At 41.6% G+C, this 24,677-nt stretch overlaps 2 protein-coding genes across 3 annotated transcripts in view; one reads left to right on the top strand and one right to left on the bottom strand.

Moving 5' to 3' along the window:
- RASA1 (RAS p21 protein activator 1) overlaps positions 1-1,399 on the top strand; it is a 67,764-nt gene extending 66,365 nt beyond the window's left edge. The window contains exon 25 of the mRNA XM_080371766.1: positions 531-1,399. Within this exon, the coding sequence (XP_080227892.1) occupies positions 531-614 (84 nt within the window). The 3' untranslated portion in view covers positions 615-1,399. The remainder of the gene's footprint in view (positions 1-530) is intronic.
- Positions 522-15,561, bottom strand: CCNH (cyclin H). Of its 2 annotated transcripts, none has more exons than XM_080371768.1 (9): positions 15,354-15,561; positions 15,103-15,225; positions 13,658-13,731; positions 13,187-13,397; positions 12,734-12,789; positions 10,465-10,535; positions 7,942-8,053; positions 7,296-7,356; positions 522-4,072 (listed from the first exon to the last, which is right to left on the bottom strand). In XM_080371768.1, exons 1-9 carry the CDS (start codon positions 15,468-15,470, stop codon positions 4,034-4,036), a joined length of 864 nt encoding a protein of 287 aa, XP_080227894.1. In that variant the 5' UTR covers positions 15,471-15,561; the 3' UTR covers positions 522-4,033. The 2 variants fall into 2 exon arrangements, with proteins under 2 accessions (XP_080227894.1, XP_080227893.1); XM_080371767.1 differs by having other exon boundaries at positions 12,734-12,897; positions 15,354-15,550.
- Positions 15,562-24,677: the final 9,116 nt, after the last annotated feature.

Genomic DNA, 24,677 nt, shown 5'->3' with positions numbered 1-24,677 from the left:
TGTTTCTTCATGCAACAAAACTAAAGAGTTTTTTTTAAAGTTTCCGGATGAGTTTCTAGAGGAAGCCTAGATGTGCAAAGTTACTGTCTCCTGACAGGCACTCTGGGTCATTAGTTTTAGGATCTTGGATGTTTTTCGGTTGAGAACTAAATTTTCTTTGGTTAGCTTTCTGTTGATACCTCATTTCTGTCTCATAATTTGGCAGTGTATTTCTAAACAACCACAGCAAACTTTTCTAGCAGACCGCGGCAGTGTGTTTGCAGTACGCTTCCTTACCTCCACATTCAGCTACAAAGCAAAGAGATCCGTGAGCAGAGAGGCAAAGTTCGTAACGCTGGTTTAGAATTCCCTTTTGAAGGCAGCATCTTATTGACTAGGGAATTGGCTGTTTCCTTCCCCCTCCCCTCCCCCCCCATGTATTTAAATTACCTCACAGCAGTCTGATGGGTTAATGCTGAAAATGTTTCCCAAGCCAGACTGTTCTGTTCCCAGTAGCTAATGTGTGGTTTTCCTGACTCCCCTTTCTACAGCATGTTCTTAAGAAGCTTTTGGCTATTACTGAACTGCTTCAACAAAAACAAAATCAGTATTCAGTGTCTAACAACATCAGGTAGCAGCCCTCTACCTGAATTCTGCATGGATCCAGCATGCCCAACTTGGAGACTCACACCAGTATCACTTTCTTCTTGCTCTTGCCAAAAATACCACACCCTGTCACGTTCCCAGTGATGTGTGAACTATGCAAAAAGAAAACAAAGATTCTGTTGGTGAATGATTGTACCAGCAGCTTTTTAAGCTATCTGTGCAGGACATTTGCACTTTTTTCCACTTGGAAACAGTTTTCACAACCTCTGAGCCTTGGTGTACAGTTCACCTTCCGCAAAGAAAATGCTGTGACTGTGTCTTGGACTTTGAAAATTACTTTCAGCACCTCTTGATTGCCAAAGTTTTGCTGTCTTGTTGGAAAAGAATTATCAACTGACATGAAAAGAAATGTATTGTTTTGACAGCCACATATAACTGGATAACGTTTCTTACTGTAATTTCTGACTGGTTACAATAATTACGACTTTTGACTGTTTCAACAACTTTAACTTGTATTTACAGTTTCCAGAATTTGATGTTATGGTAGGAACAATCTTTACTGTACACTTTTTATACCATGCTGTTTCTCTTGCTGGAATCATGTTGAAAGAGAATACGCAGAGTGGGTCTTGTCAGCTTTATTTTTTGATGTGCCACTGATTCAGTCTGAATAGTTCTTCCATCAAGAACTGTATATCCAGATAAATCACAATGCTTTTGTAAAATGTTTACAACAGTAAATAATTTGAATTCAGTAAATTTATTGATCCTTGTATCAGACATGCATGCATTCATTAAACCATTTTATAAAATAGGTATTGGTTGGTCTTTTGTGTACTGTAAGTCTAGCTGTGAAACATTATTTTTATAAGTTTTTGAAATAAATCAAGATGCAGATCAACTCTTTATGGAAACCGGCTAACTTTGGCTGCTGTGGAAATTTTGCACAGCGTCTACACACATGATATACTCGGCAGTGTTCATGCGATGTCACTTTTTTAGGATGAATCCTCAGAACAGCATTACCTTGTCCACATGCTTTTATTCGTATGCATCTCTCATGGGGTGAGAAGGTAGATGTTAAAAAATGTCATGGAGGGAGGGATGCATTTCACTCGTAAGAGAGAAGTAGTACAATACTTCACAAAGTAGTGGGTTAAATTTCAGTGGTAAATGTGACAGCGGCTTAACAAGATTCGTTGGCAAGGTACACTTCATTATTTACTACGTAGAGGACAGGGACAGAGAAGACTGTCAGGGAGACCGTCCCCTTGAGTCATGAGGCTCTGAGAGGACCCCCTGTGTTCTACAGTCCTCAGAGGGGAGTTCAGGTGCAGCTGGATCCAGACTTGGACAGTGATTTATGTCTAAAGAACTACATATGCACAATCAATCCTTTATACCGCTGAGCTAAGATTTCAGAGTTTCAGCACTCTTACCTGGTAAGTGAATTGGGAGTATCTGATGTGATAAGGATTTTCTCAACCTCAAAAAGTAACCTTGAGAGGCATCCGTACTCAAGGGAAGATCCTGTGTGCAGCCCACTGCCACGGCAGGAGAGCTTCACGGGCCCTGGGCTGTCCACTGCTTATGGAGTAAATGCCAGCTGTACTCAGGCTAGCACACACTCAGCTAGCCCTTAGTGGCTGAGCAGGATTTACGGCCCTTGCCTATTGTGGCATTGCCCCTCTCTCCAGAGTCCATCTTCAGCCAGGTGCAGCCATCTCGACTGTCACTGATGGCTTAAGCAGAAAAAGAGTAGGGGACAACGCACAGCCACAAACTGTTAAACAAAATTAAAATTAAAACATGAAATTCATTCAGAGGGAATTTCAGCATCACCATTTGCCCTTTTTCTAGGCAGCGATCTAATGAAAAGTAAAAGATGCTGTGATTCACTGACAAGACTAACAAGAATCACTAAGTAACCATGTAGTACAAACACAGTTGTTACACCATTAGAACAACTGACCTGTGTCTCTTGTCTTTTGAGAACTGCTCTTTTCCATTCGCTGTCACGCTGGATCGTACAGACTCTGTCTTTGGGTCTGTGCTGCGCTGCCCTGGTCTCTCTCTTGCAGGAGGGTGCCCAGTGCTGTAGCATCGAGAGCTGCCACATGTCACAAGTGCTACACTGAGCAGGCAGGCCTCATACAGCCTACTGCCAACACACCTGCTTGCAAGATCTTGGTACTACTGACTTCCTTTTTAGATTGTCCCCTAAAAGCACTGCCTGCGCTAGTGCTGTCAAGCCTATATTAAACTGCATCTCAGAGGAAAAGGTAATTAACAATTTTTTTTTCTGCCCTGTTTAGTTCCCTGCGTACCACTAGGTCATGCAAGTCACAGTCCCACCTTATAACCTTTTTGTGTGTGACAAGCTACTGCTGCATGCTCTTACAGCTTCCCACCAGGTCAGAACCTAAGTACACAACTTACACTCTGTTGTCACACTTCTTTCACTTGGTTACAAAGGTGGTGTTTGAAAGTGTCAGGCTTTCCAGAGTGAAATGGTGACAGCTGCTTTTCTTCCCTGACTAGTCAGCCACTGACCCTGCTACAGAAGGATTTGTCAAGAGCAAGAGTGGTTACAGTGGGTTACTGGGTAATTTAGCTGGCTGTAGGTAATACAGCATGGTAAAAATACAAACTTTGGAGAACAGATTTGTCAGGCGATTTACCCATTACATACAAAATGCACTGATGAGAACGAAACCACAAAACTTCCAAAACTGCATTTAGGTGTGTGTATACTGTAGAACTAATATTATAAAACTGTTTATGAAGAGGAAAGAGACTTTGCTCTAGGTTTGGAAGACATCTAACTACTTGGGAAGACGTAAAAAGTACTCTTCTCCATTGCTGCCAGGTAAGTTAGTCACAGCACCCTAATCTGAAATCACAGCTGCAGAGTAAGTCACAAAGGTGTGATTATTGCTTTCCATATTGTAAAAGATGTTGCTGCAGCCTCTCGGTACGCTTGGGAAGAGCTTCCCAAACGCACCCAGTGTTACAGGCAAGGCTGTATTCACTTAGCTGCTTCGATGACAAGCTTGGGAGGAGAGGAGCACATCCTGCTCTACAGCATGTACGGGGCCATGAGCAGATCTGTCTCCTGCTTGCATTTATCCCGTTCACTGAAAGTCCAGTTTGACACTACCTACCGCCATGCTGTAACCCTACACGTGCAGCTCAAAAATGTTCCTGAACCAAAGCTCTTTCCTGAGTGACAGATTTCTTAAAGCAAACATTTCTTTAATGACGCTTGACCTTTCATGGAACTATAACTTATTATTTTAGCATAGTCAAATGCTTTATTAGGAAGATATTGCAACGTGACAGAATAAATATCGCATGACACACACAGTAAGGCACCTGGGGCAGACAGGTTCACACTTGACACCGAACAGTAGTTTCTGCAGCAGTAGGATCCCATCTTTCTTCAACGTCACGCTGAATCTGCAAGTTCATCATCAGTCCACTCCTCCTAACGGGAAAAAAGCAACGCCTTGAGCAGTGTAAAAACCTGAGCGTGCTTTACAACAAGGTGGGCCAGGCAAAATGTACCTGCGGGCACATGGTGCTACCGCACGTGCTGTCACAGTAACTCCTACTACAAGCACCAGTTAAAGAGAATCTGCACAACACATAGCAGACACGGTTCAGAGATGGGAGAAGTCTGTAACAGACTTACATTTTAAAAAAATAAATAAAAAAATAAAGTTTTTTAAGATAGTGCTTGTCCACCTTACTTTACCTGACAGGTGAGCACTTCTGCCAGGACACCTGACCGTCCTTATGCTGCAGACTCCATTCCACTTCTGACAACCAGGTAGCAACTGTCACTCCTGGTTAACTTAAAAGGCTGGCCCAAACCAGAAATGAGAACTCATGCAAGGCCTATGCAGGAATCACTTGACAGAATGCACGTTTGTGATGTTCCCCTTCAGACTCTCATGACCTAAGATGGCCAAGAACTGCTGATCAGCATGTAAAGGTATTTCCCTTCCTTAGAGTCCCCATGATCTGGATTTCTGCGCAGACTTGCTCCCACTGCTAAACATCAGCACAGGTAAAGGAATTCGTTTAAGCACACCTTAGTCTGTTGTGAGACTCCAATTAAGTTTTGATTCCTGGGTTCATTTAAAATGTTTCTTGCGTGCCACTCCCAAGCAGCATTATCCAGCATGCTCAGTGTCTTGAATAAAACAGTTATCACTTAATATCAAGTAAATGTATCAAAGGGAAGATTTCATTTTAGCTAATCCCAGAATGCAGGATTGAAAGCCTCCTGGGACCAAGCCCTACTTTTTGCTTCTGGAAACATGCCACACTGCTTACCACCACCCTCCCCTGCCAAACCCACGCCAAAAAAAGCTATGTTCTTTATGGTCAGGATTTACTACCTAATAGAAGTATTCCATGAAAGAATAGAACAAAAAAATATCTTAACTAGTAATGAGTAAGCCCTTTAACCTTGAAGCTAGTTATCCATGTCATGGAGACCCAGCCATCTTAGCAGCCTCTTTTCAGCACCTGGTTGAGGTTTAGCCCATGATTCTTCATTATCCACAGATTTCCACAAAAGCCCATATTGCAACCCTTTACTAATACCTTGCACTTTTTATGGCTTCATCACTTTGGCAGCCGAGTCATCCTCACTCAACCACTACTCTGTGTGTTTCTTTTATCATTTCAAATTTATAAGCTTTCTATATCTGTTACGGCCTTGCTGTCAACTTCAGCTGTAAAACATTAGATCAAGAAACAGAATCTTACAAATAGATTAGAACTGACTGTGCACTTGTATACTACAGCCTAATTACTTACAGATATACATATTGTTAATATCAGCTGACTACAGGATTACTGAAGTCTCAAGGTTTGAGCAGTACTCACATACAATCAGCTTTCAAAAAGCTGGGCACACTTTCTCCTTTATGCCCTGGCTAGCTCAGATCTGCTATTGCCTGCAATACTCAGAAATTAAACTGTTTTATATAAATATATTTTTAATACATATAATTTATATACATGCAATATAATTATGTATCTAATACTATAAATATATAGTGTGATAATATATACATTCTGTATTATATAGGCATAAATTAATTTTTATATATGTATATAATGTATTTTAATATAAACTATTTTATATCCCAAGTACAAACCCTTGGGAGTTCAGAGTTTCAGGAGCTGTTCAAACCATGCAAGAGTTTATCCTGAAATGCTGTACGCTATGTGAATTTATCTGATCAGTTCATTCCTTTGGAACAGCATGGCAAATAGAAATTGAAAACGCAAAAATTAAAACTGCCTCAAACCATAGCGGCGTAACTAGAATAAGACCCCTTTCAAATTAAACCGGGGTAGGGAAGAAAGGAGTCTCCAGAGCTTAGTTGGAGCTGTTCTCCAAGTCATTTTGTGAGAAAGCGGAAAGTTATTAAAGCGCTAGCTTTACAGAGCTGCCAGTTTCAATATGCTTTCCGAGACTGGTGTTTGAAGTAAACACTACTCAAAGTTTGTACAGCATTAGAATAGTTATTAAATATGCCTGAGGTTCCACATTTCATTAGAATATACTTTCAGTTCTGATTTTACTACAGTCTTACTCAATTTTTTAGATTCTAATTTGACATTATAGCATCAACCTACTATGGCAATTTTTAATATCAAGAGTCCTCGAATGATAAAAAAAAAAACCCTACACATCCTGCACTTGACATTAAGATTTTGACAGACAACTCTCTTCAGCTGTTCACAAGTTTTTCTAAATGCCATACTTAAAGTGTCTTAGACTACATCAGGATGGTACAATGTCTTCATACCAAAAGAAGTCCAGTTAAAAAGGGTTCTTCACAAAGCTATTTCCTCCACCAGAATGTATTCTCTACAACTTCCAGTCAATGCCACAAATGAAAGCTCTCAAAGGTGTTCAGATTAGATCTGAAGGGTTACTTTAATGCCGTTTTCATTTGTTGAGTCACCCTCCTCTGCCCATCTCCACCGTACTTACACTTGGTCTTGCAACCTGAAGTACTAGCTACCCATCTGTAATCTATGCAAGCCCTGTTAGCAAATGGGCTGAAGTAGAAGTTTACTCCAGCAGCTGACTTCTGCTTCGTGCAAGAAGCCAAATGAAGTAAATGAAAACAGTTTCAGAAACACTGGCTGACAGAAAAACCACCACATAAAGCTTGCGTGAAAAAAGCCTGCATGAGTATATTTCAGCATAGTCATTTATTTAATCCAGTTCTGAGGAACAAGTTTCCACCTAGCTAGGATTTCTCAAGTGTTAAGTTTCTGGCCTTCCAAATCCTCCTTTCATCACAATATTCCAAATATCAATCTACAGCTATTTCCCCTCACTGGCACCATGGAGTTTCACATGCTGGAGTACTAAGCTTGATGTGTTTTATGGTTGATCTATGGTTTGTCAGAAGATTTTCAAAGCACAGAAAACAGCAGGAAGGATGGTCTGTGTGTTCTTCCCCCTCCTCACAAAAGACTGCACTGTTTAAGAACACTCCCAAGTGCAGGCTAGTATGAATTCTGGCTCATTTTTTTAAAAAGCTGAAGAAGATTCTGTCTGAGCCATACATAAAAAGAGAATTAATGATGCAGGAAGTTGGTCTCAGTAGCTGCGTCCCCTTTGTCTGGGCAGTTGGAGTGGAAAGCACAAGTACTTGTACAATAGGTTTACTGACCTCATCCGTTCTGCATTTCTTCGTGACATGGTCATCATCTTCACAACCTTTCCTCTTCTTCCTATACCCCATCCAGAAACAAAGTAAAACATTTAGGTATTTTCAGAAGTTGGAATCTCCTTATTCAGCCACAAGATTAGATTATGGACACATGTGCCACGCTAAAGCCTCAACAAGCAGCTTGCTAGAAGATCACAGTGGGTACACTAAAGTGAAAAGGGCAGAAAATAAAAATCAGGAAGTCCCCTGCCATCCAGCCAAGCCTTATGAAAACATTAACCCTTTACACAATTCTTTTAATTGTGAATTTAAAGCTCTTGGTTCTCATTACATATGATATCAAGTGGCCAGACCTTAAAACCTCACCCAGGATTCCAGCTCTCTTGTTACAAAATCATCAGTATTACAGCTTGCAGTGCAAATCAGCACAAAAGAATGTATTTACATGTTATTGAAAGCTCTACCTCGAGTCTTGGTCCTCAGCTTCCACCAGACACTCACAAAGGAAGCATGTGAACAGACATCATTGTAGGTACATTTGGATGTTTTCGTTTTCAATCACTCATACAGATCAGAGGAAATTAGTGCTTCTACAGCAATAAAAAAGGCAGAAGTTGAACACATCAAAGATTGAGTACCTACTTACGGGTTTGTATTAAGTGAAAGCTCCGAGCTGTGGCACTTCTCTAATTTCTGTTTCAGAACAGCAACCTCTTCAGGCCTTGGTAGTTCATATTTCTTTATGAGATTTTTCATGCCTGCAGCAGCAACAACACAGCTCTAAGCACATTAAATATTTTCAGCTCTACCTTGTATTACGTTTGCATGGCAGGGTTTTGGTAGCAGCGGGGCTACAGGGGTGGCTTCTGTGAGAAGCTGCCAGAAGGTTCCCCGTGCTGGATGGAGCCCATGCCAGCCAGCTCCAACATGGACCCACAGCTGGCCAGGGCTGAGCCCATCAGCGGCAGTGGTAGCGCCTCTGGGGTAGTATAGTTAAGAAGGGGGGGGAAAATCTGCTGTACAACAGCAGCTGGAGAGAGGAGTGAGACCCTGTGAGAGCAGTGGCCCTGCAGCCCCCCCCCGGGCAGGGCAGGGCAGGGCTGGGCCGGAGGGGCTCCCGGCGCTGGAGCAGAGACTCCCTGGCAGCCCCCCAGGGCCAGGCAGGCTGTGTTCCCCGCCCAGGGAGGCCGGCACATTGGTGTGTTTAAGGTTTGGGTTTATCTCTCCCTGCCCTGCCCTAATGTGGCTGCTAACAAAGGAACCCGGGGGTTATATTGTCCCTGTCCTGCCCAGCCGAGGAGGGCAGGGATGGAGCAGCAGCACCGGGCACCTGGGCTACTGCCAGGGCCAGCCCACCACAGCTGTGAACTAAACTTGCCTATCAGTCAGTACTACAGCTACCATTACTGCTCATCCCTCACAGTTAAGTTTGATCCAACAGTTTACTCTGCCCTCCCTCCCTGTAACAGCAACACAGTATACATTTTCAAGCAGCTTCTACCAGGGGGAAAAAAAAGCCAACAACCTACACCAAAAAAAATCAGAATGGTACACAGAGAAAAAAAAAAAAAAAAAGAAATCTAAGTTTTGAAGTCCACACCTCTGAAAGGTTTGAAAGCATTGTATCTAGTTTTCAAACAGACTCAAAAGACACTAGAAAGCAATCAAAAGCAACATGCAACCTACTGCAAACAGCTGAGACAACTTACCAAGTAAAATACTTTTATTTGTCAAAGGAAGCATTAGACATTCAAAGGATGAACTCCTCCCAAACTGCTTGCTTACAAAACTTCCCATCCCACACAGCACTCAAAACTTTAAAGGCTCAAAGATTACGTGTCTAAAACTTAAGTATCAACTTACATCCAAGAATTAATTCTAAATAACAAGGTACCACAGAAGCCAAGCACAGAACACTACACTGAAACAAGTTGTTAGCATTGTTGATCCTGGATTTCCTCAAGGTAAATTGTAATACTGTACAGTTTGTATTATTCTGCTAACAATGTTCAAAATACACAGGTATTTTTTGCATTCAGCATTGTAGCTCAGTCTTAAAAAAAAGAGAAAGATTGGTTGAAGTCTTGTTAAAAATGCAAATTAAATTTACACCTACCCTGGCAAAAACAAGAGTTTTTCCTCTACCACTAGTTCTCTGTAAAACTAGTCATTTACAGATGCTTCAAAATTTCCTTCCAGCCTTCATATGTTTACAAAAGAGTGGCCTTTGGACTAAAGCTACTTTCCAGAATAATGCAAGTGAAGAATAATTACCCCAGCATTCCTTTTGCATCTCAGCAATGGAAACCTGAAGACTGGATATGTTAACAGGAGGAGAAAGGGAACAGCATCTTAAGTTTAATCAATGCAATTTAAAATGAATTTGTAGACCCTGGTGACTTGTATGGTGTAGTCACTACTAGCCAAAAGACTGCAATATTAATGCTACCACTCTCCCATTTTAAATGCATGCATTAGCTTAAACCATTAAATAACTGATTACTTACTGGAAATTTCATATTCCAGCCTTTTTATTTAATTTTAAAAAAGGTAATAATCAGTGTACTACATCCCCCATTATCTTAACTAAACCATGCTAGAATTTTTTATATATATATATTTCTAACACAAGAAAACTAAACATCCTTTGAAACATCTCCAGAGCTACAAAACAGAAGTGAAGTATAAATCCTGACGTATCGCTTAACATAATCATTTATCTTAGAGAAGGTACCCTCTGGTGGTAGAAATAGTTTTTACAGCTTCAGGCAAAAGCCTGCACCTGTAATTTTCGCAACAGAGTGACTGAAAACAGTCATTTCACCCTGACTTACAAAAGCTATTACCTAGTTCCCAAAATAGATTTCTCACTTTTGGGTCAGCTCCCAGCACTTAACTGACTATAACTCTTATGTTCTGAGAAGCATCAGGCCCTTTGCCTTTTAATTTCATGTGTTCCTGTCACAGGAAAGTCTCAATGTTTCCTCCCACTGCATCAACATGCTAGGTAGTTCATTCTACTGCCCATGTTTTACTTACTTATGCATGCCCTGAAGTGAAGAAAAGTACTCGAAAACACACTTTCTGCATAAAGCTTTTGCTGTTTGGAAAAAGCTCTTTTTCCTCCTTTAGAAATACTGTTTGTCATACTTTTCCAACATTTACTTACATTTCACATCATCTAGTAGCTTGGCTAAGGATGTTCTGTTCTCTTTCAGCATAAGACTTTGTGTTAAATAACTACAAAGAAACATGGAAGAATAAGTTCTAAAAGTATCCTAAGTATTGTGGCAGCTAACATTAATTATAAAGTTCTAGCAGATGCAAATAATAAATAATACACATTTAATTAACTAGACTTTTGTAAGTAACATTTTGGTTGTGTGTTATCGAGTCATAAAAAGGCACCTCTGTCACTTGAAACATTCTTCTTCTCTAAGAACGTGACATAAAGTACATAGCCACATAAAGAACCAAATTCTGCAACACTGCAAAATTAAACATTTGTGAGTAAGCCTCACTGAGTTAGGCCAACTTAAGTTTAAGATTCTGTGAAGTGTCATACTAACATCACACTATTGCACAGTATAACTCCTGGAAAAGCAGATACTGCAGAAGAGTAGTCTTCAGACAGATAAGACAGCAAAGCTTGCAAGATGAGACTGCTTCTTTTGGCAGCTGAAAGCAAATCCTAAATACCATCCTGTAAGAGTCTGTGGGTCCCTTCCTCTTCCTTCAGAGATTCAAACTTCCTTTTACTAAGAACATAAATATATATACACACCACGTGGGTAAAAACCCTCCACACACACACACACAGAGCAATACTTACTATAATGCACAACCACCAAGTTTTATCCCTTCCCTGGAAGTGCACTTTAGGATAAATGATGTGTTAAGTTCAAACTTACTGCACAGACTCACACAGCTGCATCAGCTGCAGCTCCCACAGTGAGACACCAGCCACCCTGAAGCTGACAGCTGTTGTTAGCATCACTGCTCTTGCACAGTTAAACTTAAGACTATTATTTAACCTTGTGCTGATATCAGAACTGAAGGTTAATTTGCAGCCACCTATGGGCCAGAGTACGGTGGCACCTGTCTTTTTTCCTGAAGCTCTAACTTTTTTAAGACACGCTGACATGATGGGAACAACAGGTTTTCCAATCCTTCCATGTTCCACCCCACCTCTGCAAGTCCACCTACCCACAGGTCCACAAGACCCAAGCTTCTCTCATGTCCAGCAGCTCAAAGTCACACAAAAAAAGCAGGTGACAAGTTTATAGTAGCAGTAGGATGCAGACAGGTGGCAAAGACTTGACTTCTTCATGAGTATGCAAAGAAAAGGTTCACATACCTCGACTCACATGCCATCTACAAATTATTCTAGCTCTTTTCACAAGCATGCTTTTCTGAATGTTGGCAACAAGTGGTACAGAATATAGATTCAGGAGTGAGATCAACAAGTTTCAAGTTATAGTAAGCACCTGAATGTTTTTACACTATTCTGAGAGGTCAGCAAACCTTGTAAAGGATACTCACATACTTGCTCTTTTGGAACAAGAGAGATATGAGATTTATTTAGAGTAGGTGGAAGGAAAGTTCCTGTAAAAAGAACTCTGCTTTTCACATCAGCCCTTGTGCCTGACATGACACTAGATAAAAAATGCTCACACAGAGCATCAGGCAATTAAAACACTCCAGAATACAGCTACTTAGAGCAACTACCTCAGCTGTCTTCCTGAAGGAAAAAAAATAAGATGGTTTGTCCTCAGAAAGAACCAAACCAAACCACGTGTTTCACCAATGACATCGAAGTATTTGATAATGCATTTGCAAACACCGGTGGCTAGAACACAGAAAGGAAGAAGGGACTATTTAAAACAGCACCTTACCATTAGTCTGCTTCCATGGAAACTGAACAGTTGTACCAGCCAAACAGAGCACTTAGTTTCCACATGCCTAGTAGCTGTCAATTCAGCGTAATTTCATTTCACACTGTGAGCTTAGATAACTTCAAAATCCTACTTTTTTCCCTTGAAGTGATTCTTGAGGCATTCCATACTCTCAGTTTCTATTGTATTTCTACTTTCTTCACTTTAATCTTCAAGAGGAGTCTGAAAATCCTATGCTGTTCTAATTAGGACAATGTCATCAGTTTGACTTTTTTTTTTTTTTTCCTTTTTCCAAAGCAATCTTTGGAATTGGTTCCAAACTGGACACCAAACACCAACTAACTGCATTTATCGCCTGCTTCTTGAAAATGGAGAATAAATAACAATACCACTTCAGTTTTGAAACATACTTGAAGAACATACCAGAGTGTTAACAATCAATAAATACTTTCACTAGTTCAGAATGTCTAGAACAAAATAGTTTTACACAAGAGGCAAATAAAACTGTTTAAATCATACCTATAACAAAAAAGAAAAGACTACCTTTCCATATTAATTCCTGCTCTTGAACCACTAGATAGTACGGCAGCGAGAGCTATCTGTGAGGGAGCAAAAAGCAGATACGCATCTGTCAGAGCCACTCGATTCAGGAAGTCATCAGCTGTTTTCCTCAAAACTTCAGGATTCTCCAGCATTGGATAGCGAGTCTAAAAAGTAAGTATTTAGGAAAGTAAGCAGCTGTTCTTTGTCTTCTGGTTTGTAAGCTAAGAACACATAATTCAACAATTAAAGCTAAAAAGTGGCAGGCCATCTACTTATTTCAAAAATAATCTAAAGCTCTTAAAGACCACAGCTAAACCAATCTCCTTTGTCACTTTAGAAAGTAGATCTTTCCAGATCACAGATATGAAGGGAAATAAAACTTTTGTAACACAATCCATGACAGGATTGCATCATGTTAGCATACAGACCATGTAGCATATAAAACAACACTACCTTCAAATCGATTAGAAATCCCTCAAATGGCCTGTATGGATTGTGGACGATAAGATGGAAGTTCAGTTGCTGAATAAGCAGTAGTTCATATTCCAGTATTTGTTCAAGAGCTTTTTCCTGGCCCGGAGGGCTTTCTCGAAGGTTACCAACAAACTGTGCACTGGACACATTAAATTCATCTACTTTACAGGCCAAAAATGCACATGTTAACCTAGAGAAAAAGCAAACAATTGACATATGCAGCATCCATCTGTTTATCAACAGTTCTGTTCACAAAGTCTGTATCTTAAAAACAGCATGTTCTGAACACAGCAAACTTCCAAATGGAAAATGAAAGAGACCAGACTTCCTCTTCATTCATATTTAAGCTCTCAGATTTACTTCTGCATTTTTTCTGGTCTTTACAGATACAATGGTTATATCTCCAATGTTCCACTTGTCAGAATAACTCAAGATGCATTGATAACTCACATTATTATCCGAGGATGATACTCCATCACTGAGTTATTGAGGTAAAAGCGTTTGAAATACATGCAAGCTGTTCCCTAAATTAAAAAAGAAAGGGGGGATGGAAAAGTAAGTACAGAAGCAAAAACAGATTAAGAAAAAAATAAAATCACAAAATCACAAAACAGAACAGATAAGTTTGAACACACACTACAGACACACAGGATACAGTAAGGCACCAAGATGTACACAGTCCCATGTCATTAATTAATTCAAAGTCTAATACACTGATGCCTGCAAGAGCCTTAAAAATTAGCAGCTTGGTTATCTTTTCCTCCATATTTAGACATAGTTAGGAAGACAATGCTCAAAAAGCCTACAATATCTTCAGGAGAAAAATCTGACATTTAAAAGAAATTTAAAAACCAAAGACTGAAAAAATTACCCTGAAAATCACAAGTCATCGCAGCCAAGCCATCTGACTTTTTGGATCAGTAAACTTCCCAATATATTTAACATTTATGCTTCTCTCTGAGTGTAGAGGTACTGCAGTCAATGCTAGATTTCCAAGCTGATCTGAACACTATCGGCATGAAAGCATGTCTTCTAAAACCATTACTTGGTGAGACTGATCCAGCACACATACTCTACAAGGGCCACTTATGAAATTTAAGGTCTGCCTCCACAGAGCATGTAATGGCAGCCTACTGCTATGTTTCAAACACATCTTTACACAACACGCTCTTCACCTTAGTCATATGCCGCACCTGCCAGAAGAAGTGAGAACTGACTGGGGATGATACAGATTACACATCTTAACAGCTAGGTGACAAAAGCACAATTCCCTGCTTTAGCTGTTTGGTTGCTGTCCTTCCTCTTCTGAAATGCACTCGTCTGTGTTCAAGGTAAGTAGGTTCAACAATTTATTTATTTTTTTTCCCCCCTTTGTGGGTTAGTTTACTGCCAGTTCTTGAACCAGTTTGCTTTGTGGTCAGGCAAGCACCAATGCTGGAGAAACAACTGGATCACAGCCCAACTTTGAGAATACCTCCTTTAGCTGCAGTGAGATCATTTTATTTTATCGTCAATCCAAACACCATTACGTTTGTTTCTACTCTTTGCTTAAAGGAGAGGAAAGCAAGCAGTTGCGACTCGCGGGGAGAGGAGAGCAAGCAATTGCGAGTCATCCACAGATGCCTAATGAAGTCGAGAAGTAAGTCTGGTTTTGAAACGGCTGCACACTGCCCAGGTGACCGAAAGGCATAAAAAGCAGCATGAAATACAGCACTGGAAAACGAGAGATATCCGTGCTCTCAAGAACAAGCTAAGCAATGCGCAAACGAAGAAACCTGAGACACGGAGGGCAGGGGCTGGGGAGGGGTGTGTGTGCGCTGCCTGCAGCCCCGCTAGTCCCCAGGCCGCAGGCCGTGAGGGGAGGGCGGCCACCCCGCGCAGGCCCCGCCGCTTACCACCACCGATCTGGGCATGGCAGGCTTGAAGACGGCGCAGAAGTCCAGCAACCTCTTTTCGTAGTACTTGCATATCGCCAGCTCCTCGTGGGGCTCCAGCAGGGCAGGGTCGGTCTGCTGGACCTTGAGGGGACCAAAACCGCGGCTGACACAGAGGCTGCGCCCCGGCAACGCCGCTCCCCCGCCAGGTCCTTCCCTCAGCGGCGCGGGCAGCGCCGGCCGAGAGGAGGCCGCACCCCCCCGCCCCGCACCTTCCCGCTCGCCACCGCTTTGCTGCGAAACTTGCGGTTGGCCTCCGCCCGGCACCGCGCCAGCTCCTCCTCGCTGCGGAAGGTCCAGTGCCGCCACTGCGTGCTGCTGTGGTACATGGTGGTGATCCTGGCAGCGGCGGTGGCAACAACTCTCCGTCGTCCGCCTTTTACGGCAGCCTGTTTTACGGCAGCCCGCTTTACGGCAGCGCGCGGGGCGAGGCGGGAAGGGGTGAGGCGCTGGCGCTGCCGCAGGCCGCGGGGCGCTGTGGTGTGCCGGGCTGAAGGGAGCGAGCCCTGCGGGAGGGGACGGGAAAGGCCCCGGCCGGCTTTCGGGGCAGGGGACAGCGGGGATGGGGCAGAGCGAGATACTTCTGCGTGGCGCTGGGGCAGCTTGCGAAGCACCTCACAAAACCAGCAGCAGTTTACTACTGTTCTGTCATTGGATCTTTTAATGGAATAAAAACCGCTTTTACAAGTGAGGGAACTGGGATCAGGCCCAGAGGGGGCACTTACTTGGTGGATTATGTTAGAGTTCAGTAAGCCCTGACAATGAGGAATACTTTCTCTTGTGGTAATTGCAAGAGGACTTGTTGCAAGCTCTGCGTGGCATGAAGAGTCAGAAACCCTAGCACCATAGTGCCAGCAAAGACAAAACATCTGCTCCTCTTACACTGTGTGTCTGTAATGACCTTCTGGGGAGTGCCTTGGCCTCGTGTGCCCATGGATGGTGCAGAGGTTATAGCTCACAGTGGTCCTACTTCATCCTGTTACAATAATGCATGGCTATAATATGCAGCTTCGCATTTTTTCAAGCTTTTTACAAATAGCATGCAGCGTGCTGACATCAAAAAAGAAATTCACTGTTCAGTTCCTATCCACAAAGCTATGAAACCATGCAATTTATCAACATCAAATAATAATACTGTTAGAAAAAAAAGGAATCCTTGATATTACAGCAAATTAAATCAATCTTGGTGAGTCTTCAAAGAAATATGTGAGAAGAAATAATCCTCTAGCAGTTCGTCTAGTCTGTACTGCTATCTCATGTCAGGGTTGATTTCATTATTGTTAACCATATCCCGTAAGCTGATATGTGGTTTCCATTAATATCTCTGTGAAGGTGATTTAACAACTTGTCCGTGGTAGCTTGTCCCATAGCTTCACCGATTGTATGGTTCTCTTCAGTACCTTGCATATTTTCCCTGTTGCTGCTTTACTTTTTGGTAGCTATTCAGCTTCTTTTATATAGGGAGGCCAATGGCATTAACATTTGGGTATTGACACTTGAGTTTCTATTCACTTTCTTTTCCTAGACTGTACATACCCACTCGTCAGAACTTTCTTTACACTGGTCTTGCCTTACAAACCTTTTGCCGTTCTTATGTCTTAGGATTTTTTTCACTATTGTTTAAAAGGGAAAGTTAAAAAATGAGTTACAAAATTACTATGGTTTTGGCCGCACATTCTGCTCTTGCTACAGTGCGGGTTGAGTCCAGCTAACAGCCGAATGGCCACACAGCCACTCACTATCCTCTTGCAAGATGGAGAGAAAATAAAAGGAAGGCAAGAAGGCTCATGGATTTAAATAATGACAGATTAACAGCAAAAGCAAAAGCTGCACATAGGAATAAAGCAAAAAAATTAATTTTCTCACCCTTCCCATTGGCAGCCTACTGACTGCAGAGGGTGTACCGGGAGTCTTCCAGAAGATGTTGTATTTGAGGAGCTGGTGATACTGGACAGGCCATGTCTGCTCCACTGGGTGTTGTACAAAAGACTTGAAATCCTTTATGTTAGCATGAGTAGCCACTGCATAGGAGTCTGCTGGAGTACCCTGAGCTGGCCCAGGCTGTGCACTGCTGGGTGTTAATGACAGAGATAACACCCCAGCCCATCAGGAGAAGATTGTGACTTTGTTACACAAAATAAGAGAGGCACCACGGTGTGGGAGGGAGGAGGAACCTCTCCACACACAGAATCTGCACAGCATGCTGCAGGAGAATCCGTCTAGGATCTGTCCAAAGCTGCACAAACTCAGGGTTCCCAGTGGCTGAAGAGACATTAAGATTTAATCACTATTTGCATACTTTTTTTTTTCCTCTATCTTATATAAAATAGCTTTTTTAGTAAGCTGTTAATGGTTGTACCTTTCCTGTGGAGATGCAGAAAGAACCCTGACCTGTCTCTCTCTACCCTGCTCCCTCCAGGTGCAGAACAGCATTGAGGGGGAGGACGGGGCTGAGGGGAAGGAGAGACAGCCCAGATGCTCTGAGAGCACTACCCAGCATGAGCCAAGACACTGATGAGTACCGACACTTTTAGTTGTAAATGCAAAACACAGTGTCATACGGGCTGCTGTGAGGGAAGTGAACTTCACCCCAGCCAGACACAGTGCGTACAGATAGGATGATCTAGTGCTGAGATTATAAGTTAAAAATTCAAGTCTATCTGAAAAGTTCCTCAAGGAATAACAAGAACCGCGGCAAAAAGCATGTAATAAGCTTTTGCAGAATAGCAACATTCACTTTTTCAGTTTTAGCTACATAAACCTGCAGGTTCATACTACTCCCTTTGCTTCTTCAATAGATCCCCCAAATAATCCATATTTTATTCCCCCATATAATACCCAATCAAGTTATGGAAGCAGCATTTCATAGCCTATGTGCTTTAGCAACCAAATTTTAGACATTACTGCATTTGTATTTGAAGTATGTGAGACACGTATGTTAAGCACATGTGGATGTTCACAGGTTTGGTAGTTAAAATGGTTTCTTGTGGTCTGAAATGTCAAAAGTCCTTTTTGGAAACTACATAGGAGATGATTTTATTGTCTACATAGTCTTCTTTGCCTTAAATTACAGCAATTGAACATCTCTATTTTGAAATCAGAACAAATCTCATTTTCAAGAACCATAGGTACCAAAAATACCAAAACAGGTACACCTTTTTATTGTGCATCTAATCATAACACTTCCATAGCAAATTAGACAATCATAGTAATCAAGCAATCAAAATAACCAGCATATGCCATTTCACATCATCACTGTTAGTGTAAAAGATGTAAGAATAGGAATAACAATTTCTGAAAAGGAAAAGTGCAGTAAAGAGGATAAAGCAGATTATTTTTTTTAATCTCCACTGATTTAAAATCTTTCACTTTTCAGAATTTGTACTTCAAAGGGGTACGTTTTTAAGTTTTAAGGGTACCCAACAACTATCGCTTTTATTGATTTTAGTTCTACATTGACTTTAGCAGGTATCCTGCATTATAAGTGATTCTAAAATTTAGGCTGGAAGTGGAGAAAGGCAGATTTACGTAACACATTTGAAAATGTAATCATAAAACACTCAGCCAAACTTTTGGCAAGTCCATTCACCAAGCCATGTGCAAAACCAAGAATTTACTGTTTCTAGTGCTGTGGTTTGACTGTAGCACTTTTCACAACTTTTTTACCTACAACACAATTTTTATATACTCAATTCACAATTGAAGAAGTTAATGAAAAGTAGAAATTATGTAGTGTGGTTTTTGTGCAACAAAATCTGAAAAGAATGGTATAGAATACACTAGTAAAGGGCAGAGTAGGTATAAAATAATTTGTTACTAAAATCAGAAAGATAACCATGACAATTAAAATTTTTTGGGGAAACTGAAGTCTAAAGTTTTAAAACACAGTAATTTAATGATGACACTGTGTTGGGCAAAGTATCCATAGGCAGCCATGAAATTGGAGATACGGTCTGAATTTTCCTAAGTAGCTGTATGAGTAATTGGTTACTCTATTCAGGCAAATGTAAACACTTGCAGTCTACCTTTTATTCCGGTTTCAAACATCATGTGCAGTGATATTTGTTCAGAATTATGCAAGTAGTGAGATGACAGAGGAAACCTTGTGAGATAATAAATGTTATCCAATTGCCTAGGCATTTGAGAATGTGCTTGGCGATTTCTCAGAAAAAATTACCTGAAAGTGTGAATACTGTCCACCACCTACATATTATAAACAAAGCATAATTTACCTGCTTGTATTAACGTGTGCCACAGAGGTATTCCTCCCGATGTAAGTGTCTGAGTGGGGCTGCAGTCAGCTTTAAGAACAAAGTTTCTCCTATATCCATTTTTCGAAAGGTAGGAGTTCCCATGAGGACAATTCTGGTGAGAAGTGTGTGATGGGAGGTAGAGGTTCTGATGATGCTTGCCTGGGGAGCGTGCTGTGGTTTGATGTTAGGGTAGGCTCATCAGTATGATAGAACTTGTTGAGCAAATATATATATTTGCTTTATATAGTAAGAGACCCAAAGAGCTCTTGCAGTGCTTACCCTTTGAGGAACAGGTTTCCCCAAGGCTCAGAACTCAGTTGTATGGCAAGGAGAAGCACTGACTTCTGTGGGAGGAAATTTAGGATGGCAACCAATGGTAATCCTGAGGTCAATACAAGACACACTGGCATCCCTAGGACAGTATCTCTTCCTCTGGCCTCTTGCTTCTGGTTCCTGGGAGCTTTCACCCTTCCAAGCAGCCATGGGCTGAGTTCAGTCACGTTTTCACCTGCAAGATTTTCCAATGGCTCCCTTCGCCACCGGTTCTCTAGGGAAGTTCATGCTCACCAGCCAAGTCTGCCAGGAATTTTTGTCTGTGATGTCCTTTTTTGCCAGAAGGGAGATGAGGTTGGATGAGCCTTTGACATGGGACTCTCATATAAAAACAGCTGGTAGCTTTCCAGAATCACAAAAATGTTCTGCCCTTGTTACGTACCACAAATAAGTGAGTAGCCCACTATTTACATTCAGAATAAAGCTCCCATTGTCCTCAGCGTGAGCCAGCTGGGTTCTTACTGTCTCTTTGTAACACATTGTCTCACGTAGAGCATAAGGGTCTTGCAACCAGCTACTGCACATTTTTCCAATCTTCATTGCTATTGGATTCACATGTAGCTATGCTGTTATTGGTATTGTTGTTATGGTAGATACGGCCTTAACAGGAGGCAACACAAACGTATTTCTTCTTGGGACGATAGGGAAGGTTTTTGTACAAAGGAAGCATCATCAAGGTGCGCAGCCTTGTTCAGCTTAGTCCAAGGTGTCCTTCAGATTGGCGCCCCTACTAGCCTGAGCAAACCTAAGTGCTGCAATGTTTTTATGATGGCCATAGCTGCTGTAAATGTTCTTTTTTTCTGTGTTGGGTGATACAGAGAACCTAGATCTGTTGGAACAGCTAAAGGTGACTGAGCAGGGCTGAGAAGTACTACATACACCACCTAAGAACAGAAAGACACCTAAAGCCCAGTGGCTTGCCCTGTAGAGTTTAGTCTTCAAAATAAATTCAGAAAACCTTTCAACTTGTTGTTGGTAGTGTCCTTTTAAAAAAATGTGGGACGAAGGGGATTGTGAACACAAGTGCACAGCCCTTCAATTCAGTTGTAAGCTTTATTTACATAATGCATGTACAAAGATCATTACCATAGTCTTCTAAAAGAGTTTGAGTATCTGTAGCCATAGGGAAAGTCCCATATTAATTTTTTACAAAGTGCATCACCATGTGGATGAGTTTTTAAAACCATCATGTTTTTTTAAAACCACGCCATCCTCATCAGTATGAGGTTTTAAAAGCTGTTCTAAAGGTAGTTCCTTTTTATGGTGATGCAGGAGAGAGAAACAGTGTGTATGGGGTTTGTGTGGCAAGGTTTTGGTAGGGGGTGAGGGCTACAAGGGTGGCTTCTTTGGGAAGCTGCTAGACGCTTCTCCCATGACTGATGGAGCCCATGCCAGCTGGCTCCAACACGGACCCACTGCTGGCCAAGGCCAAGTCCCTCAGCAATGGTGGTAGCACCTTTGGGATAATGTGTTTAAGAAGGGGAAAAAATATGCTGTACAACAGCAGCTGGAGAGAGGAGTGAGACCCTGCGAGGGCAGCAGCCCTGCAGCCCCCTGGGCAGGGCAAGGGAGGCCGGAGGGGCTCCCGGCGCCAGAGCAGAGACCCCCTGGCAGCCCATGGGAAGCCCTCTGCCAGGCAGGCTGTGCCCCCGCCCAGGGAGGTCCCCACCTGGAGCAGATCCCCCACGATGGAGGAGGGGAAGAGAGTGAGGGGGAGGGGCGGCAGAGACAGCGTGTGATGGACTGACTGCAGCCCCATTCCCTGTCCTGCGCCACTGGGTGGGAGGACGGAGAGAATTCAGGGAAGAAGTTGGCCCGGGAAGAAGTGAGGTGTGGGGGAAGGTGGTTTTGAGGTCTGGTTTTATTTCTTATTATCTTACTCTATTTCATTGGTAATAAAATAATTTTCATGAGTCAAGTCTGGTTAGCCTGTGACAGGTATTGCTGAGCGATCTCCCTGTCCTGATCTTGACCCGTGAGCCTTTCATTGTATTTTCTCTGCCCTGCCCAGCTGAGGAGGGCAGGGGTGGAGCAGCTGTGGTGGGCACCTGGGGTCCAGCCAGCGTCAACCCACCACACAGTGATATCCAGAAGCTGTGGAGAGCGGATGCTGCAGTTCTCTGTAAGGCCTATCCCATTTTCCACAGGTCCCTCCACAAGCCTTCAATGCAGCCATATCTGATATACTGTGGGGGCTTGGATGTACAGTCAGGCAGTGTCTGTCCATTAATTAATTTAGTCCTGACCAGTGGGTGTGTAGAGGTTTGCCCATTAATGCCCATGATAGGAACTAATTGCCTGCTCGGTGGAGGCTATCCTTTGTAAGTGTCACCAATCAATAGCTGGGCTCCTTTGAGTGTGGGGAAAGTTCTGAAGTAGCAACCCTTTAGCTGTGACCTTCGTCTCGGTTTCTTTGCCTAAAATTTAGTTTCTCCGTTCAAAGCATACCATATGTGCAACACCATGAGAAGAGGTGAAACTTAAACCTGAAAAGTTATCCAGAATTATGTTCCTGTCAGCTTACATGAAGGAAAAATTAAAGTTTCCTGAAGTACTTTCAGACAGACCAGTAATTAGGAATTAGAAACTAGGACCGGTTTTGCTGAATCACCATATTACATGGGGCATGTCATTTATCTTCAGTTTTCCCATATTCCTGTTAATGCTGATGCTAATAACCTTCTTTGGTTTTCTTTTTAACAACTATAAATTAAAAGTCCTGTACAATGGCCTCTGAATATTAAAGAACTATGCTGTTACTCTAGGTACTCTGAAGGACATACAAACAGTACTTACTATTCTGTGCTTTCACAGTAATAAACCAAAGATAGGAAAAATGAGGGAAAATCTATGTCACATGTATTCTAGAACTATGGAGGAACACAGAGGACCTGCATTTCACCAATTAATACAGAAAAATTTATTAAGGATTATGTATGTGAGTGGTGAAAAAAAAGCAAGCCTGTGAGTTAATGATAAAATTATTGGCCTAAGTTTTTGAAAATAGTTTATTTAAATATTTATATTGTGGAAGAATTGGAATTTTGGGAAGCAACTGACAAGGAAAATTGTCTTCCGATGCAGAAATTTTCAGGCTGTTGTCACTGAATGTCTTTTCCTCATCACAGGTTTTTTACAGGTACCTCAGTTTTTTTGAATCCAAGGGCTGCTAGTTCTGTTTTCATTCAGATCAAAGGCCCAAATCCTAGTAAGTTTAGAGAGCTATAGTTCATTTTTCCCATAATTCAGCTGAGTATAAGGATAACTAATTATTGGTATTATAATTGTTGTTGTTGTTGTTATTGTTATTATGCCTAATTCCAGATACTAACCAGCCTGAAAACATAGCGGTGACTACATTCAAAGAAAGAGTTGATGGTGTTGATGGCCCTGGAGAGCTTTAAAAGCCTTAGAGGGGAAAACACATCAATGTATTACCACATGTTTTTAATATTTGCTATAATTAATGCCACTGAGAATTTGTCAGTAGTCCAGAATCTAATGTTTGAAATACTATGTTTTAGTCCTCATTTTGTTCAATATATGAATATAATACCATAGGACTTCACTTTGCAGTGCTTGAGTCACAATTGTCCTAACTCTGAAACTAATTAAAATCAGATTCTTACCTTTCTTGCTTATACTAAGTAATACTTTATTTTTTTATTTGGTGTCACTGATATCAGTGAGATTATTTTGTCAAATGAGTGCTATTCAGTATTAGCAAAATGTACTGGTCATTCAAATGAGTACAAAAAGATGTACGTATATACCTATAATATATTGAATATGCAATACAGGGATGTAAACCTTAGGATTCGCAGCAAAAGCATACTTTATGTGAGTGAAAAAGGACTAGAAACAACAGTTTGGAATTCCTGACCTTTACATTTTAAAATAGTAAGGAAAACCTTTTGCATTTAATAATATACAACTTCAAAAGCACATTAAGTGTACGGTCTAAAAGAAATCACAAATCAGGGAGGCAAAACTTAAATATGCTGAGGCAGAGATGTTTGGCTATCCTTAAATTAAGGACATCATGCTCATTCAGCATTGAGGGCTGAATTCCTTCCGGGCAATCAGAATTGCATGCTCCTTTTGGTACTGTGCAGGGTATCTGTTGAAGTCAGTGGAAGATTTGCCTGAAGACCAAGAGCCGAAGCCAGCTTTTACAGAGGAGAGTGGTTATTTTTGCCATTCTTCACTGGCATGTCCTAAATTATTCACGGAGAAAGTTCTGTGGCTTCCATCCCTTGTTTCTTGCTTTTCCTTTCCTATTTCTCCCTTCTCCTTCCCGACCTTGCCTTGATGTTCTTGACCATTCTTTTTAATTTCTTGTCAACTCAATTCTTACCACCCCCTTCACTCCCAATATGTCACCTTGTGTGAATATAATCAAATTATTGATACTGATACTGAAAAATCATCACTGGATTTCTGGACTGGTGGTATCCTGAAGTGAAGAAGAAAACAAGGATGTTGACTTCCAAGTCATTCACTGCAACTGCCTTCATATTCAGAAAGCTCTCTTGTGGCATATTTGCAAAGATTTCTTTGCAACCAAGTGTGCTTGAAATCTAATTTAAAAGTGAGAGCACTTAGACGTTGCAGAAAAAGCAAATGTCTCAGAGGCCACAAAACACAGGACAAGTTAGGCAACTTCCAGCCTAGGTGATGTGTGTTGAACAACTCTGGTTTAGGTTTTTCAGCATTTCAAACACTGTTTAAGGTTTATGATCATGTAAAGCCAAGATAGTGTTTGGGTCGGCGATTTGGTGTTTAGGTAGCACAGGCAGATACTGCTTTTGTAAAGAAAACTGAGCTACAACACAAGATCCAGGTCCAGACCTGAGTTGTACCAGAAGGTAGTGCTCAGACTTGGGGTTTTGGTTCACTTTAACATAAAGGAAAAAAGTTGTTGCAAAGGTGAGATTTGATGTGAACTCC

This window comes from Falco punctatus, assembly GCF_963210335.1.
Source record: "Falco punctatus genome assembly, chromosome: Z".
NCBI lineage: Eukaryota > Metazoa > Chordata > Aves > Falconiformes > Falconidae > Falco > Falco punctatus.
Note: the sequence above shows the minus strand (reverse complement) of the source record. Positions and strands in the feature narration are given on the sequence as shown.

Bases quoted from the DNA above. Each gene is read 5' to 3' on its own strand.
- CCNH (XM_080371767.1), bottom strand. From the start codon at position 15,470: ATGTACCACAGCAGCACGCAGTGGCGGCACTGGACCTTCCGCAGCGAG. The intron at 15,226-15,353 runs GTGCGGGGCGGG...GGTCCCCTCAAG, and splicing joins AAGCGGTGGCGAGCGGGAAG to GTCCAGCAGACCGACCCTGC. The intron at 10,536-12,733 runs GTAGTCTTTTCT...GTTTCTTTGTAG, and splicing joins GCAGGAATTAATATGGAAAG to TTATTTAACACAAAGTCTTA.